At 35.3% G+C, this 13,742-nt stretch overlaps 2 protein-coding genes across 3 annotated transcripts in view; one reads left to right on the top strand and one right to left on the bottom strand.

Annotated features, from left to right (window-relative positions):
• SLC39A10 (solute carrier family 39 (zinc transporter), member 10) overlaps positions 1–8,033 on the top strand; it is a 59,895-nt gene extending 51,862 nt beyond the window's left edge. Inside the window, exons 9-10 of one of the 2 annotated variants that reach the window (XM_008563253.1) lie at positions 1,082–1,272; positions 5,235–8,031. In XM_008563253.1, the coding sequence (XP_008561475.1) occupies positions 1,082–1,272; positions 5,235–5,393 (350 nt within the window). In that variant the 3' untranslated portion in view covers positions 5,394–8,031. Of the gene's footprint in view, positions 1–1,081; positions 1,273–5,234 lie in introns of both variants that reach the window. The other variant, XM_008563248.1, reaches the window with a different exon arrangement.
• Positions 8,034–8,041: 8 nt separating this feature from the next.
• The window catches only part of DNAH7 (dynein, axonemal, heavy chain 7), a 250,129-nt gene continuing 244,428 nt past the window's right edge, over positions 8,042–13,742 (bottom strand). The window contains 2 exon segments of the mRNA XM_008563289.1: positions 8,042–8,460; positions 10,150–10,253. Coding sequence (XP_008561511.1) covers positions 8,254–8,460; positions 10,150–10,253 — 311 coding nt within the window. The 3' untranslated portion in view covers positions 8,042–8,253.

Below are 13,742 nucleotides of genomic sequence, written 5' to 3' on the forward strand. Positions count from 1 at the left end.
CCCCCCCCCCCCCCCCTCATGTTCCAACTTTAGACAGAAGAATGAGAATAGTCTCTTTATTCTTATTCTTTTGGGGGATTGGGTATCCTGTTGAGTCATTTTATTTGTATGTATGTATTATATCCCTAGAAAAAGGAATGCCAGGATTTTCACTTCTGTGTGTTTTAGTCTTCAGCTCCATGCTTGGGGATGATTTCACATTTGCAAATGTAACCATGCTTCATTATCACAGTTAAAAACCAGAGAATGACTGGAGCACAGCCTCATAAGAACCTAACATTTGCTCTCTTTTCGGCATTGTTGATGCCCAGAACCTTCTATGCACACCACTATGGAGGCACAGAAAGATGGTGGAAAGAGCTCTTTATTCTTCTTACATTTTTAGGATTTTCAGAAATAAGATTAATTTTGGGGGGTAGTGTGGGGACTAAATGTAAACATATCATAAACTATATTTAAAGAACCTGTTACCTCTGTTCCTAGGCCGTTTCCCTTTGGAAAAAGGGCAGAAGTCAGGGCAGAGAGCTCTTAATTGTTGCTTACAAAAAGAGCAGTAACTGTTCTTTTATTTTTCTTGATGTTTTTCTTCTTTAAGAATTTCACATTTTAAGTTACCATACAGTAAAACTGACTTTTTTTCTGTGTACAGTTCTTTGAATTTTGAGAGGTATGTAGATTTGTGTAACCTCCATTACGATAACCAAAACAAACAAAAAAATCCGTTAGGATACAGAGCAGTTCTATCACCCCAACACCCCCTATCCCATGCTATCCCTTTGTAGTCACACCTCTCCACCACTCCTGTCCCCTGGTAACCCCACCACTATAGTTTTGTCATTTTAAGAATGTCATATAACCTTTCAGATTCTCTTCTTTCAGCATTACATCTTTGAGATTCATCCAAGTTTTTGCATGTATTAAGGTTTAATTTAATAAGTAAAATACAACTTTTATGTAATAAGATCAGTTACTAAAGGTGTATCTTTTTTATGTTATTCTTAATTTTGTTTTTTATTAGTTTTCTCCAAATTTGTGTTTAATATGCTGGTTTTAAAACTCTCCCATTGTGTCTTAACTGCAGGTGATTTTGCAGTTCTCCTTAAAGCAGGCATGACTGTAAAGCAAGCAATCGTATACAACCTCCTCTCTGCCATGATGGCTTACATAGGCATGCTAATAGGCACAGCTGTTGGTCAGTATGCCAATAACATCACACTTTGGATATTTGCAATCACTGCAGGCATGTTCCTCTATGTAGCCTTGGTGGATATGGTAAGATATTTTATATTTTTATGTTGTACTAAATCTGCAAATAGAATTCAACTTCCAGGGCTGGCTGGTTAGCTCACTTGGGAGAGTGTGGTACTGGTAACACCAAGGTCAAGGGTTTGGATTCCTGTACGGGCCAACACCAAAAAAAAAAAACCAACTTCCAAAAATGGAAGAAATCTTTGGAAATGGTTTCAAGCCAAACTGTTTTTAAAATATAACCCATTTTAGGGCCGGCCCGGTGGCGCACTGGAGAGTGCACCGCTTGCGAGCATGGTGGCGCTCCCGCCGAGGGTTCGGATCCCATGTGGAGACCGGTTCCCGCTCACTGGCTGAGCACAGTGCGGGTGCAACACTGAGGGTTGCGATCCCGTTACCAATCAGTAAAAAAGACAAAAAGGAAAAAATAAAAATAAAAAATAAAAATATAACCCATTTTAAAGACATGATATCCTAAATCTATTAGAGAAAGTCATTTAAGTAGGAGGATTCCTTTTGTAAAAACCAGTTGAGATGCTGAATGAAAATTTCTGACCTATTGATGTTACTATTCAAATAATCATCAATATATTTAGAGAGATAATAATAAAGCAGTTCTACCTCAATACCATAAAAATCTTCATTGTATAATTCTATAATTGTTAAAATAATTTCTTGAGCTTGCTTTATGGCAAACAAGAAGGAAATACTGTACCTGTTAGGTAAGCCAGTCTTCTACAGGAAATGATGTTTATTCCAAGGGATTTATGTAGTTTCTCTTATTTCTAACTTTAGCTTAAAGTTAATAAATCTAAACACTAACAGTTTTATTTTAATTTTACCTTAAATGTTGGTATTTACAGAACTAACAATTTGGTTAGGTTTTGTTTTTTAGTAGATATTAACTTTTCTTCCTGCTAGATCTATCACATAGTCTCATTTCAAAATTATATAGTCTAAATTTTTAATCACAGAATTTCTGCTCTGGGAGGTCAGGTATTTTTATCTTATTTCTCATACTGCTGGAAGTGTAGCTCACAATTAGTATTAATGAAGAATGAATAAACTAATTCTTGTACTAGGAAGCTAGAAATGTAAAAAGCGTGAGTCTTTATAGTAAGACTTACAGTTTAGTGAAAAACCAAAAAAATAGCCGTTAATTACAGTTCTTTTGTTATGTGTTACGATAGAGTGGTGCACCATGTTTGTGGGACTACAGAGAGGCTGGCTAAAAATTTGGGGATAGTATTAGGGAAGTTTTTCTGGAATAGGAAATCTGAGCCGAGTCTTAATGTAGAAGAGTTTATTAGAAGCAAGGGGAAAGGGTGTATGAGTAAGCCAAATGATAAATAGCGTCATTTCTTTAACCAGTAAGTCTATTGCTGAGACTGTATTCTGAGGAAATAACCTAAGATCTTGACTACTACTGATAAAACAAGCAAGCAAACAAAAATAAAACCTTACCAAAGTGTTCTTTGTAGTAGCATTTACAATGTCACAATTACATTGGAAATGCTCTAAATGTTCAAGAAGAAACAGACTGTGCCATACAAATATGTGAAGGTAAATGTTAAAATTTAAAAAAAAAAAAAATTATTTCAGGCTTTTGGCAAATACACAGTGATTTTCAGTGAAAAAAAACAATAAATAAGTGTTCAAGAAAAAGGAAACAAACTGCCCACATAGATTTTCTAAGACTTTAATGATACCGAAATCATGTATTTTCTAATGTAAAGTAGAAAAAATAGATTAAAAGATTACATTCATGCTGTCATCAGATAGGTGTTGGCCAGATCATGGCAGTCACACAACATGCTATTTGAAAAAGATTAGAATTTATCTTATAAACTTTGGGGAACCATTAAAAGATTAAGCATGCTACTTCATGCTAGTCATATATTCTGTTTAAAAGTCTATGGAAGTAGTAGAATAATATCACATTTTTGTTTTAGAAAGACGATTTTGGCTATAGGGAGAACGATTTTTATTGATTTAAGGTCATTTAATAAGATACCAACAGAACTGGAAGTTTTCATTTGCAGTACCCATAGGATATCTAGGTGGAGGTGTCTGGTTTTAGGGAACTTTGGGCAGCACTATTTACCAATCAGTATGGAGGCATTTTTTGTATTTTAACAGTTATGGCTATACCAGTAGGTATTGGGTAGCTCTTAGGTGTGGTTATGAGGAATGTTGGCATTCAGGATAGAATTGAATGTGGTGAAGACACAGTGCCTATTATAGTTAGTATGTATACATATTTAGAGGGGATATTTCTGTGAAACATCCTGTACGTTGTTTCTGCTTAAATATTAAGGAAAGTAGAAATGAACAGTTTTTGTAACAATAAGTACGTGGGGGGAGGGGGAGAAAAGATGAAATAGAATAGACTTCTTACTAGAACTGTAGGAAGTTGCTGGTTTCAATCTTAATCCAAGGGTTGGCAAACTTTCTGTAAACTTTCTGATAGTAAATATTTTAGGCTTTCTGGACCATCTATAGTCTCTGTCACAGTTATTCAAATCTGTTTTTGTAGTGGTTTCTGTCACAGTTGTCAGCTATGCTGTTGTAGCCACAAAAGCAGGTATAGGCAATGTTGTAAATAAATAGGCATGACCCAGATTCAGCATAGTTTGCTAACCCTTATCTTAGACCATTAGTTGATTTGTAAAGTAATTTAGTGAAAGGTTTGGACAAGAACAATAGCCTTCATTGGCCATTATATACTACTTCCATAGACTTTTAAACAGAGTATATGACTAGCATGAAATAGGTCTTAAACAGGACCCTTAGGAAATTAAATATCCTGTAGTGCTGTCAGAGCATGGTGGTTGGATATATTGTACTCATTATTTAATAATGAATAATGCTGCTTTTTCCTGGGTAGGAAGAATTATGAATGAAGAATTATGTACTTAACACTACATTTCTCCTCTCTAAACCCAAAAGCACCAAGATATTGTTTGGAGTAAAGCTCAGTTTCTTAGAGAGTGGCATATCAGTGCCCTCTTTCTGTAGACAGTGATTGCAAACTTGAATTAGGTTTGCAGAAAAGTGAAAGTAAAAATTGGATGCAGCACTTCTTTCAAAATTTTGATTAGGTTTGGATTTGTGCTTAAAATAATGCAAATGCATTTCCTCTTCAACAAATCTTATTTATTTAAATAAGTTAGAGATTTAATTTTTATACTTTGAATCTATGGGTTATTTTTAAATGTAATAATGTATGAGAGTACGCTTTAGAAGTTGAATAGTATAAACTTTAAAGCATTATGCCTTTAAAGATACTAAAAATTTAGAACATTTTAAAGTTTTATCGATATTAAGAGGACAGAGTACACTGTGAGGGCAGTGTGCATAACTTGATACTGGTTAATGTTGGATAGCTTTGATAGGCTGTTCTCTGTGTCTATTATTGGAAAGAAAGCAGTGGCTTAAGGGTATAGAGATGCCAATTGGAATTGTCTGTAAATGTTTATGCTGTCAAGCATAGTTGGAAATGAGCATTTCAAATGAAAAAGAGTGAAGAAATGATACAATTTTTAATTAGGTGTCTTCTAAGAGAATCTTACTTTCTCAGTGAGCTTATGATATATAAATGTAGGAATTATGGTGATATTTTCTGAGAGTTTTACTGGCAATAATAAGTTGTCTTATACGTTAGCATAAAGTAAAATGTCAAATTGATAAGGTCAGTGGAGAGTAACTGTTTAAAAAATGACCAATGCATATATTTTAAGTGTTGGGGAGGCTGGTGAGGAGGGAACAAAGTTAGTATTTATTTAATGAATAGCCAAAGCATAAAATTCCTTTTTTCAGTATTTGACTAAAATATGTCTTATGGGTACCATTGTATTTAATAAAATAATTACTGTGTTTGTAGTTACACTTTAGTCATTAGTTTTCTTAAGTACGAATATGTTTAAAATTTTTGTTTGAGCAGAAGTATTATATAAAATTGTTTGTAAAAATATTTCTTTTTTCAGCTTCCAGAAATGTTGCATGGTGATGGTGACAATGAAGAACATGGCTTTTGTCCAGTGGGGCAATTTATTCTTCAGAATTTAGGATTGCTGTTTGGATTTGCCATCATGCTGGTGATTGCCCTCTATGAAGACAAAATTGTGTTTGACATCCAGTTTTGACCATTCCCGGTAATCACTGATTACAAGAATGTTACCATGCAGCTTTGCATCTGTTCTGTGTACTGTATGCACATTGCTCAAGGAAAAGTCAGTGGCTTGCACTACTTACAAGTTCCATAGATTTGAGCCTAACCACAAAAGACTGGTGCTCAGTACTGTTTTCCCTACATGAAGGGGTCTTTTAAAAATATAAAGCTCATGATAAAAAAGAGGAGAAAATGGGACTCCATGAACCAATGTTGATGTAGGTTTGATTAAGACTATTTTTAAAATAATCATATACAACACTAAAGTAGTCTCTTTATTAGTAGAAACATCTGTGGCTATGCAGAAATAGAAATTGAACCAAAAAATCATTTAAACTTTAAAAATATTTTAAATGGACTTTGGGCAGACACTTTTGTGTGTACTAAGAATGAATTGTAGTACCCTTTAATTCAGCTACATATATATGTGTGGTAATAGGGATTGACTTGACACAACTTTGAAACTGCATAAAGTAGATTATAGGAACTAGAGGAAAGCTCAGGCTGCATTAGAGTATGAATTTAGCATTGGGAAAAGCCCTTATTCTTGAATCTAGAGTTACTATTTTTGTATATATTTGCATAGTGTTTAAACTTGCAGCCTAAACTACTGAAATTTGTGATTGTATGTTTGTGTGAGCTTGAGTTTAATGAAAGATTCATAATAGTTCTGTGTATTATTATAATGCTCGGTGTTTAAGGGTTTTTTTTCTTTTTTTTTTAACTTTAATTTTGTTTTTATTTTAGGGTTTTTTGTAGGGTGGGAGGTCAGAGCATGTGGTTAAATGTTTTCTTAAAATTGTAACTCTCTAGAACGTATCAAAGAAATGAACCCAAACATTGTCTAAATATTCAATTTTCCTACTTTAACAGTACTAATTAGTTAACTGGGGAAATTTAAATTCTGAATGTTCACATTGCTTTACCGGTTTGGCTTTGGAACCAAGAGAGCACATGCTGTGGCTGCCAGTATGGCTGTAAGGCAGAAAATTCAAGTTTACCATGTCTGTAATCTATACATGAAGGGTCAATTAAAACAGTTATTAAGATAAACTACATTGATACCGTGGCTATTACGATACCAAGTGACTTGGAAGATACATTTAAATAACTAAGCTGAAATCACTTGATCATTTTGTGCCAAGATAGGCTGTTGGTGCCTGATAGGGATTAGTCTCTTTTTTAGGTGCCCCGTTCTCCTACCGTAATTGTGAATGATTTGTGAGAAGTGCAAGCCATGTTTATCCTGAATTTTGACTTACTAATTTGTAGTACTACTCATATGCATGTAGCTTTGTGTTTATACCTTGTGCCACATGGTCTTCATTTATGCCAGTAAACTGTATTTGAACTATGTGCAGCTAGCTTTGTTTTAATCAGCTTGGCAACCAGTGCAGCTGCTTTAAAATCTCATTGTTCAAATATGTAAGAGCCAAACTCTTTTTCATTCCATTTTAAATGTTTTCATTTAGCCCTCTTCTTTTCCCCAGTTCCTTTCCTCTCACTCTGTGAACTTTAAAACATAAACAAAACTTTGAGAGCAGCACATGCATCTAGGTATTAATACATTATTACCAGTGTTTCTTCTTTATGCTGTAAGCAAGGGAGCTTAGGTGTTATTTCTTTAACTTGTGCTTGAATTTGAAAAAATTGTTTCTGGCCTTCTTCATGGCCTCCTGGTAATAAGTAGGAGTTTTATACATAGATTATTTTCACCATATGGGCACTGAATTAGGACAGTCCTCATCTCATTGCTTGGCCCTTCAAGCAACTTAGCTAAAAGGTGCTGTTATTTTATTTAGTACAACCAACTTCAAGTGATTCAGTATCTTGCTTTCTGAACCAAGGTATATTTATAGTTCATTTTTGGGTTTTTATACCCAAGGAAGATTCTGCATTTCAGCACTAAATCTGCTTCATTTAAAAACTTTTTGAAAAGCAACAGCTAGAATATACTCCCAGTCTTAAAATAAATGCCTGATTTAAAGCAAATGGGTTATGCTGAAGTATATAAAGTTTTATATTCTTTCAGAAATGGTATTATTTTTATTTGCTAGTGTTTTTTTTAACCTTTTAAGAGGGCTGTAACAGTTGCTGCTAGTATTTTGTTAGGGTTCCACCAGTATTTAGTTTTCACATCATTCTAATGTATAGTTTCAAGTCTTATTAGACAATCTGAATTCCACTACATTTCTGTTTGGCTCCAACATTCCATTTTAGCTTGACCAGTCTAATTTAACATGTGTTTGTTGGAGGTCATTAATGTTACTTGTACAATGCTGTCACTGTGTGACATCCATATGAATTTTGGTGTATATCACATTGCATTCAATCAGCTGTGATTATGCTTAGAAATACTATAGTAACTAGATGCAGCGTGAATTTTTTCCATTAACAGTAAGTCAGTGGCTTAAATGTGATTATGGTCCTGCAAGGTGATACTTGCTAAAATATCTAAACTTTTTTTTGTAACTGAATCATTTTTTAAAAATTTATAAAGCTGGAAATGATCAAATGCTGTCTTTTTCATTGTCAACAGTAGTGTGTCATTTTATGTATGTTCCTAATGCTTATGGAACTCTCCCAAAATAAAGTTATTCAAAAAGAGCAAATATACCAATGTGTTTTCTTTATCCAGTCTTTATTTTAGGACATTTCCTTACATTGAAGTATGAATTATTTGAAATATTGGCTGCATTTGCACATAAGCAAATTCATAATTAAGTATATCTTTAGTCAAATTTATTTAAACCAAAAAAATTGTTTTAACAGTAAAATATACTTTCTACTCAACCATATAACAAAAATAGGAACAAGGAGATGACATCTTCTTGTTATGAATTAAGTTGACATAACAGTGCTACACCTCGTCCAATCCAGTGCTGCTTGGGCTGATCAGAGGGAAGAGTCATGGCAATCACAAAATTCGTAGAATGGCCAGTTGTGGATAGTGTTCCTCTCCGCTCACTTGTCTTATACAATGGAGCCACATAACTTGGTCTTTTTGGTATATCTAACTTCTTACAGGGCTTTAGCCACATCTGGAAGAAAAGTACATAATACCTTTTTAAGTCAAGGCTGTTATACTGTATATATTTGAGCCTACTATGGTATTCTCAGAGTAAGGCCCAAATAGGTTTTATTTTTGTCAGTCTTGCTGCCATTGCCCAAAACATTTTTTTTTAGAGCTCTTATAACTAGCTTTAGAACCAGTAGGAAAAATAGCTTTTACCTACTTTGTCAAAAAGCACATTACCCAACTTGTCACCTCTCCTCCATACTTAGCTGGGGATGACTTTTGGTGCGTAGAATTACAAAAATAAAAAATCAGATATAACTTCAAAGGTGAGAATTGATACTCAGAATCATGTGCCTTATTAATTGAAAGCCAATCCCCAGAAATTCTGGAGATTTTTATCAACAGCTGTTTAACACCTTTCCAGTTTAGGAGACTATTTTAAAGAAGATATTATGTACATTTTGCTATCTGTTTAAAGTGCAGTTGCATTCCTTTGTAACTGCAGTATGCCCACATTTTTTTAGTCACTAACCGAGTTCCCAGAATGTGAAGCATACAACTTATTGTCGAATCTCACCAATCTTAAAAATAAGATTTTGAGGCAATCTGATCTTTGAATATAAAAACAAACTATGGTCATAAAGCTGTTTTAGAATCCAATTGAATTCATTTTTCTAGTAGTAGCAATGATAGCAATCTTTGAGGATGATTGAGGTGATAGGACTTGACTGCCCCACTGTTCAGAGCCCTCTTTTAGGTTTCTCAGGTCAAAACAAATTTTATGCAGGCACAGGTTTTTCTATCTCCTTCACATAATTGTGGAATCCACAAAGCAGTTTTGCAGATATTAACTGCAATATAAGACTCAATACTCTCAACTTGGATGTATTTCATTTCAATGCAAGAGTGGATTTTTCTAATGAGAACATCTATTTATGAACCAGCTGACTTCCTTATCCAGGAGAGTCATTGCCCATTTATAAATAAATTTCTTCTACTCAATGCAAGCTACTTTAGTTTCCATGTGAAATTTAAAAAAAAAAAAACTGAAATTGCAAACATATATTTATTGCCCTTGTGACTTTTAAGTTGGGTTTCATTTTCAACTTTCTTTGCCCACAGTATCTTAGCTCATATGGCAGTTGTCTCGCAATTGGCTGTCAGCTGACACCTCACTGTACCTGTTAAAGCTGCTCAAAGGACTTTTTACCTGTTTTTGAGCTAGTCCCAGATCCCACAGCCTGTATTTTATCACACCATCGTAGACTTGCCCTTTAAATTGTGTGAAAGTCTCTCTAGCCGCTTTCTCATGATTCAGTAACAGATGGAAACAATTATACTTGTGTAGCTTAATCTGCACATGCTGAAGATAGGTGCCTAGAAAATGTAGCTTTTTACGAAAATGGTTTTCATATAGTAATCTTTTAATCAGCAAGTTTCACATATTTAGGTCAATGATATGTAAGAAAAAATACATAGTAAACACAAGGGTACTTGGAAAAAGTTCATGGAAAAATTCACTTGAAAGATAATATGAATCTTCCACGAACTTTTTGAAATACCCTCATATACACATGCAGGGGGTACTTTATATATAATTTATAAGATATGTTTTATAAAATATGGAACTGTATTCTATATTTTAAAAATATAAAATAGCCCCTAATAGCCACCCCGCCCCCCAATGTATATATCATTAGAAAATACCAACCACAGGCACTGTATCATAAAGAATTTTGGGGTGCGATTCTGCAAGTTTCCTGATCTTTCTATTCCAGGAAGCTCCATCCAGAAATAATCCATGAATGAAAACACCTAAATATAAGAGAAACAGGTTAATATAACACTGAGTTCTGAATCTTAAATTCTTACAAGAGACTACCATGCAGATGATTCTAGGTTAGTATCACCTAAGACTTGTTCTAAAACAAAAGCAATCTCCCAAGTGTTTTAACATCCATATTTCAATAACATCTATACTTTGCCTAATGAAGTAATGCAATTGTAAAATTAGGTGTGGAAGATAAAAGAAAAGGAGTTTTAAATTAGCCTATGGGGGGTCTTCAGTGTGTGTGAATGTTATCAGATTTATATTTCTAATTGGCAATGATATGTAGACAGAAGCATGAAATCTGCAAAAAGTTCTTAATGTGATTTTATAGGGCTAGGCAGCATATGAACAAAATGCCCTTCTGCAGATCTCTAATGTTGTGAGAGTTAAATTTCTCCTCTTTTAGAATTTATTCCCATTGCCAAGAACTCTTAATCTGAATGATGAAAAGACACAGAGATGAACTCTTTAGAATGTAATGTCATATACTAACAACTGAAAAAGAGCACAAATTAGGAAATCAATGAAACGCAGGTCACATTCTCTGGCTATACATGTCTGTAAAGCATCATTGATTGGATATAGGTATCTGCACATAAAAATACTCGTTATTGTTGCACAGATGTCAAGGGAGAAGCAATGTGAAACTTAAGAGTGAGGTTTTTAGGCTGGCTGGTTAGCTCAGTTGGTTAGGACATAGTGTTGGTGAATGGGTCAGATGCTCATGCTGGCCAGCTGCCAAAATAAATAAATTATCCTTCCTTTCAGGAAAGACCAGGTTTTTGTTCCTAATTTGTTTTGTGACCTCCAGCAATTGATTTAACCTCAGAATCTGTTTTCTTATTTGGAAAACAACCTGGAAAACATTTATAAGACAATAATGCCTGCTTTGTTTACCTTGCAGTTGTTAGAATCAAATCAGCTAGTATAGGTGAAAGTACTTTGTGTAGTATTACATAAAAATTCACTGGAGCGGTGTTGTCCAATAGGATTTTTTGCAATGATGGAAATATTCTGCATCTGTGCTGTCCAATATGGTATCCACTAGATACATGAGGCTATCGAACACCTGAAACATGACTAATGTGAAGGAGGGACTGAATTTTAAATTTTATATTAATTACAGTTAAATTTAAACAGCTACATGTGAATAATTCAGTGGTGTATGCTGGGAGGAAGACTTAGTCTTTCTCCCTTCTGCATTTTAACTGATGGAAAAAATAAGTTGGAATAAAATATCAGTTTTATTAGTTGGCAAAAAACTTGTCCAATAACTGCCAAAGTTTAACTCTGGTAAAGCTGATTGGAAAATTCACCTTGAGCCTGGGGCAATGTAGGGGGCAGATCTACATGAGTAAAGAGATGCATCTGCAGAGCACATCCCGCATGCTGGGGCAAATTACTTCACCTTTCTGAGCCTTAGTTTCCACCTCTGTGTAATGGAAATAATAGTACTATCTGTACCATAGGATTATTGTGAGGGCTGAATGTAAAGAGCTGAGCAGTATCTGGAACCCAGCAATGGCACAGAGCAACTCCATGGCAACTGTCCCCTGCCCTTCTCCTGATTTGCCTTTACCCAACTTAAACACTCCTTTCCCCCTTCCAAATACTTAGTTTGAACAAAATTATTTATCCTTCTTGGTATGTTGCTAAATCTATCTAGCTATATTTTGAATTTTATGAGGGCAGGAGCTCAAACTATTTATTAGTATCTGTATGGCATGTAGTATAGTGAGCTGTACAGAGAAGGAAGTTTTTTTTTTTTTTTTTTTTTTTAAAGCTCATATGATTAAGAAACAGACAAGCTAACCAACTTTAGCAGAAGGTTGTTAAATTTTTTCAGGCATTCAGCAATTTACCCATTCTGAGTGTGTTAAGAATAAAGGGATTCTGATCAAACGGCCAGATTAATAATGGGGTAGGCAGCTGTGGCTGGGGGGAAAGAAAAGATCTAAAATATCACATATCCCAGTGATCCTTTTCTCCTTGCATTTATTGTTCTTAAATGTGTTTCTGCAATAAAGCTGTTTAAGTGAAGTATTAAGGATTAGCATAAAAGGTAGCTAAAAAGGTTGGGTTACATTCCGTGAACTTGTAGTAGGTTCAAGCAGCATGATTTTTAGAATTTCTACAGCAGTACGTGAGGGCCTATTATGTGCCAGACCCGAAGGCACTGAGGAGAGAATTGGAAGACAGACAAGGTCACCGCTCTCTTGCCATTTGCATTGTAATGGGAGAGAGAGACAATAAAGAAGGAAACACATAAAATAATTAGTGTGACTAATGCTTTGAAGGTAATAAGCATTATTACCTTCAAAGGTAAGAGAGGATAACAGGTGCAGTGGAGGTTTCAATAGACAGAATGTTCATGCAAGGTCTATCTGACGACCTATCACTTAAGCTGAGACCTGAAAGCTGAAAAGCGTGCACCATGCTGTCTGGGTTTAGGAATAACATGTATAAAGATCCCAAGTAGAGCAGAGCTTGAGGCATTCCAGGAACTTCAGAAGGTCAGTGTGATCTGACCATAGTGGCACATGACGAGCTTGTACCTGAGGAACTCGTGCATTGAGCAGCAGCTAGATCACACCTGGCCTCACAGTCATGGTAAGGGGTCTGGACTTTAATCAAACTACAAAGGGAAACTAACTTATTTAGTTGTCTTAACTTTGAATGGAGGATAAGGGCTTACATGACATGTTTACATTTTTTAAAAATTTCCGTGTCTTCTGTATAAATTTAGGATTATACATGGGTAATGACGATAGTAGGGAGATAAGACAAGAGGCTAGACCAGAAGTCTAGATAAAAATGGTGGTGGCAGCAGGACCATAGGCAAGCAACTGCATGTGATGTGAGCAGATGAAGGAGCAGAAGAATGAAGAATTCATGGCTGGCTGGTGGTGCCATTTATTGAAATTAATTGTTTTACATATCCAGGAGATGGCAAAGTGGAGATGTCAAACTGGCTGTTGGATATAGAGGTCTGGATCATAGAGGAAAAATCTAGATTGGAGATTTACATTTGGAGGACATCAGCAAGGAAATAATGATTAAAGCCAAAAAAAAAAAAAAAAGGATGGGGTCACTTGGGGGAGAGGATACAATTAGTAAAAAGAAATAGTCCCAGGACCGAGTCCTTGGAAACTCTGGTATTTAGAAGAGCATAAGTCAGCAAAGAAGCATGAATGTGGCCAGTGAGAAAAGGAAAATCAGGAGAGGGTGATGTCCTGGAAACAAAGAGAGAAGAATGTCTTTAGAAAGATGAAGTTGGCAACTGGTGAAAATTGCTAAGAGGTTAAGATGAAGACAGAAGAGAATTAATGGGATATGTCAACATGGAAGTCACTGGTACACTCTGGACAGAACAGCATCAATTGGGCCGGCCCGGTGGCGCACTGGATAGTGCGCCGCTTGGGAAGCGCGGCGGCGCTCCCGTCCGAGGGTTCGGATTCGAAGGACTAGACAGG

The sequence above is a fragment of the Galeopterus variegatus genome, unplaced genomic scaffold, assembly GCF_000696425.1.
Source record: "Galeopterus variegatus unplaced genomic scaffold, G_variegatus-3.0.2 Scaffold172, whole genome shotgun sequence".
In the NCBI taxonomy this organism is placed as follows: Eukaryota; Metazoa; Chordata; class Mammalia; order Dermoptera; family Cynocephalidae; genus Galeopterus; species Galeopterus variegatus.